This window comes from Triticum urartu, chromosome 6 (genome assembly GCF_003073215.2).
Source record: "Triticum urartu cultivar G1812 chromosome 6, Tu2.1, whole genome shotgun sequence".
NCBI lineage: Eukaryota > Viridiplantae > Streptophyta > Magnoliopsida > Poales > Poaceae > Triticum > Triticum urartu.
In genome coordinates this window covers 10,737,445-10,742,189 of record NC_053027.1, presented here as the reverse complement: position 1 = coordinate 10,742,189, position 4,745 = coordinate 10,737,445, and the positions used below count along the sequence as shown (strand labels likewise).

Below are 4,745 nucleotides of genomic sequence, written 5' to 3'. Positions count from 1 at the left end.
TTGTGTGCCTTTCACGCTTCCGTCAGTTTAATTTCCTCACACTTTAAGTAGTCTTGTGATCAGGTAGCTCGCAATCTGAATTTCTGTAATGAATATTTTTTTTTGGTCCAACGAGTAAAACGTAGACTTGGTGACCCTCAAAAGGGATGATATTTTACATAATGAGTAAATCATGATGTCCTTAGATATTTCTTATGAGTATTTCTTCTTTTCTGCGGAAAAGTTTCTTGTCTTCCGAACTCTTGGATGTGGGCAGAACTCTTGATGAGCCGAGGCACCCGCAGCATGCCATTGTGAGTCAAGTTTGCCATTGTTTGATGGGAAGTTTTCAAGTGCTACATGTAGAAGGACGCTATAGTGGCTGCAATCTTGCTGCTAAGTGACACGTACTGTCACCCTGTTTCTAATGAAAAAAACTGAAGAACAATGACTCATTTAAACATTGTTCAATTTTGTGGTTCATGAGCCTTTTCTTCAAAGTTTACTTAAAAGTTGGGTTATTAGGTAAAAAATGGTTCCTTTCCTTTTGTGCTTGCAATTTATTGTCCTGACAAAAACACTTTTTATTCCAGTGCTAAAGAAAATGCGTCTACTACTTGACTGAACTAAATACTCTTGATAGCAAATGCCCGCTCTGGGCATATTCGTAGATTCAAGGTGAGGAGACATGCCAGCATACAGACCAGCCTTGAAAATAGTCAGATAAACATTGCAAGATGTTGGCAGAAATACATACATTGCACATGTATGATGTTAGAACAAGAGCGTAAAGTTGATTGATTCTTGATAGCATCACCTGAATATATCACTCACGGATTCATGAATGTTCTCCGTCACAATGCACGTCCATTCACCTAGTAAAAGCAATGATTTGTTGGTAGTAGAGGCATCTCATGTTTCAAAGGGTTAAACATTAGCCGTCGTGACCCGGCTCCATGGCTGGCTCAATCTCGCACCTCTGTTGGTGCCGAACCCTAGGCAAATTCCCCCAAATCTCTTGTTGTTTCTATTGCTTGACCGAATGTGAGGAGCGATAGTAGTTCAATAACTCTCGTATAACCGAGGGAAAAAGAAATGAAGAGAAGTCAGCGAAAGTATCAAGTGGTACATCTACTTTTTATAACATCACATGAAGCCGGCAAAAAGGAAAGTTGACCAACGAAGAAACTGCATAGGGGACATATCAGGAGTGAACATTGCGTGGGCGCCACTGGCCGCATCTCATTGTTTTGTTGTGCAGAAGAAGAAATGACCGCCGATGCTGCTGGCGCCTCCATCTCTATGACCTTGCCGTCCAAGCCCGCGATAGCAACAAACACGCAGCACTAGAGCATGGGAGGAGAGCTGATCAGGGAAATCGCCTTTCTTGACGACAGGAGAATTAGTGATGGGCGACTCCACGCGACACTGATGTGATTTCAGGCCACACTAAAGGATGTCGGAGAAGGGGGCCGTAGGACGAACTCAACAACATCGGTAGTGGGCTTGGTGGATATTGTGTCGAGGGCTCAGGGACGCACTCGGTGATGGTGGTGGACCTCGGGGAGGGGGACCTCATACACGTGGATGCAGTGGAAAAGAGGGTGCACGGGCTTGGAGGCATTACTCATCCACCTCTTCTGGCAAACAGAGCTCATCGGGGCCAACCGCGTGAAGGAGGAGCTTGAGGTAGCTTGAAGGAGGCGACGACGGGAGCTGGATCCATGTGGCAAGCCAGAGTGGAGGCATCCCACGTGGGAGCAGTGATTTCGGTGCCTAGGCTTAGATGCACCTGCTATCATGTTTGTTCATTGCTGCATGGAGATTCAGGATATGGGGCATGAGGTGGCATTGCTAGGGCGTGGAAAATCTCCATAACAAACTATAAATGCATGAATAGTGCGATACATGTGGGTCTATCGTGTAGCACACGAGGAAGGTTCGGACGAATGACAAACGGTGCCATCTTGGTTGGATTCTGATCCATGGCACCTAATCATCTGCGTTCATCTAAGTCGTGGCTCACTCTGCTGCCCGTGGCGTCAGTTTGAAACTTTGAATCCGAGTCATGGCCTAAAGATTTGTGCAGCTCCAGTTGGGGCCTACGGTGTAGAATCGTCGGTACACACACCGAATGTCATCCACAGCCGACGCCGGCCAACAGATTGCTAGCTTACCAGACGCTACAAGAGGTAGTGTCCTTCATGAAGTTTGTGTGCTTCATCACCAACCAGGTCATCCTAAGCCATCATGGACAACCCATTCATCTACGTGGTTGACTTCAACATTGGAGACGACTTCTGGTGGCCGTTGCTCATGTCACACCTTTCTCACCATGGTAGCAAGTTGTTTCATGTCACCTCACTTGCCACCACATGAATGCATCGCACGGATACGCATGCACCTACATTTGTGCATGGTGTCCGTCGGAGTTCGCGCGCGTCCCTAGGGGCTCCCATTCCATTACGACGAGAAGGACATCCTGGTCTGGGTTTGAAGTAACGTAATGGTACCTACAACAATCTCGAAAAGAGTAAAAGTCCTGGATTTCGAGAGCATCTGAGCTCGCGCTCAGAAATCTATTTTTCTTCCCACAGTCCATACATAGAGAGAAACCAGAAAAGAAAACGCAAAACACGCATACATGCATGCAAGCTTCCACAAAATGGGTTACCACATACCTTTCTGGGGCTCCAGTGACCTCACATTCTTTGTTGACCGCTTATGACCTCACATTCATGTGAGGGATTTCTTAACCTCACATTGTCTCTATAAAAGCCTATCACCTCTATGAATCATGTGTCTCCACCATTTCAAATCCTCCGCGCGCCTAAGATACCACTTGAGAAATTACTAATGGCCAACGGAAAGAATGTCATGGCCATGTTATTTCTCACCACCATTGTCGCGGTGGCGGCCACAAGGCCAGCCGAGACCTATGGCGCTGCGGAGGAGAACACATTGAAGATGGCTACCCCCAGCAGGAAAGGGGTTGACGCTACCTTAGCAGCTACACGTGTTGTTGCCGCTGAGAAGTCCATCAAGAAGGCTGAAAGCGCCACCACACCAGAAGAGGCCGCGGTTGGCAAGCAAGATGGAGCAAAATCTGCTTCTGCTGCATTAAAGTACAATGCCATCTCTCAGCAGGCAAATGGTAAAGGTTCTTCTACCTCCCTAGGCAGGAAAGAAGCAGCCGGTACTTTAGCCGCCGCACACTATGTCGCCGCCGAGAAGTCCATCAAGAAGGCCGAAACCGCCAAGACACCTGCAAAGGCCGTGGCTGCCAAGCGAGACGCGGCAAAGTCTGTTGACGATGCATTAAAGAATGGTGCCATCTCTCAGAAAGCAGCTGGTACAAGTTCTTCTACCTCCCCCAATAGGAAAGAAGGCACCACTGCTGCTGCTAAGATGTTCACCAAGAAGGCTGAAACCGCTACCACACCTGAAGAGGCCGCGGCTGCCAAGCGAGCTGCAGCCAAGTCTACCGCTGCTGCATCAAAGTATGGTGTCATTTCTCAGCAAGCGCCTGGTACAAGTTCTTCTACCTCCCCTAGCAGGAAAGAAGTTGCCGGTACCTTGGCAGATGCTCGCATAGCTGCTGCCGAGAAGTCCATCAAGAAGGCTGAAACCGCCACCAGACCTGAAGAGGCAGCAAAGAAGGATGCCGCGAAATCTGAGGCTGATGCAATGAAGTACGGGGCCATCTCTCAGCAGGCCGCCGGCAAAAATGGTGCCTAAGTGGTGCCTTAAACACCTATTCACGCGCAACATCGTCTGCATACTACCATGCATGCAAAATAGCAGCATTGAGATACCACGTTATGCTAATTCTCATGCATGCACGCTTTGTTTAAACGCTCCCATTACGAATCATGTATTAATGTCTTGTTTGTTTTATTTTTAGTAGTAAGACATGCTTGACTTGCTTTAAAAAATACAACAATCGATGTATACATGTATTATCTGAAAATTAATAATATGAGTTCCACCGCAATACATGTATTATCTCAAATCCTATGAGTAGGAATAGGAAAGAAGATGCCCTTTGATTCACATCATAGGATTTTTTTTCATTGAATCTAGGTTGATGTTTATTTTCCTATGAAATGTGGAGGATAGGAAGAATTCCTCCATAAGATTATGATTCCATTCCTACAAACCAAAGGGCTCTAAAAGAATTTTTCCTATAGAAATCCTATCTTATGAAATTCTTACAAGATTCGTCCAAATCAAAGGAGGCCCAAGTGGTTGTAATGAGACGGTGGCTGGGCACTTCAGATTTTTCCCGTAACTGACTATCAAATTGAGTCATCTGCCGTCCTTTTGATGATTGTAAGAAAGTTATATGTTTACTGTATATGTCAAGTGGTTGTGACTATCATTACCGGCATACAAAGTTATATTTTCGTGTCTTAACGAAGGGTTGCATACAATGCGTGTAGGTCTTGACGCCAACGTTGTCAACTCCATGTACAATCAATCAATCACAAATCACGGCTTTTTTTGTTCATCAACCTCGTGTATTGTTTTGCGGAAAGAACCTCAAAATTTCAAAATATGTCAACAGTGATCAGACGCACATGATATATTCTCCCTGGCGGGCGACACAAGGGGTGCGTCAATGGGCGATGGGCCGAGGTTACAAAGCATGAATACGAGAAGGATTCAAACAATTGAAATTTTAAATACAATTAAAGTGCACAACCAATTTTTGAACTAGCGTGTGCCGGTCTCTTATGTTCGTGGAACTTCAGATCCTTGTAGTT

The 4,745-nt window shown here is 45.9% G+C and overlaps 1 protein-coding gene across 1 annotated transcript; it reads left to right on the top strand.

Moving 5' to 3' along the window:
• The first annotated feature begins 2,813 nt into the window (after nt 1–2,813).
• On the top strand, nt 2,814–3,717 carry LOC125512325 (probable GPI-anchored adhesin-like protein PGA18). The gene has a single exon (XM_048677413.1). It carries the CDS (start codon nt 2,836–2,838, stop codon nt 3,715–3,717), a length of 882 nt encoding a protein of 293 aa, XP_048533370.1. The 5' UTR covers nt 2,814–2,835.
• Nucleotides 3,718–4,745: the final 1,028 nt, after the last annotated feature.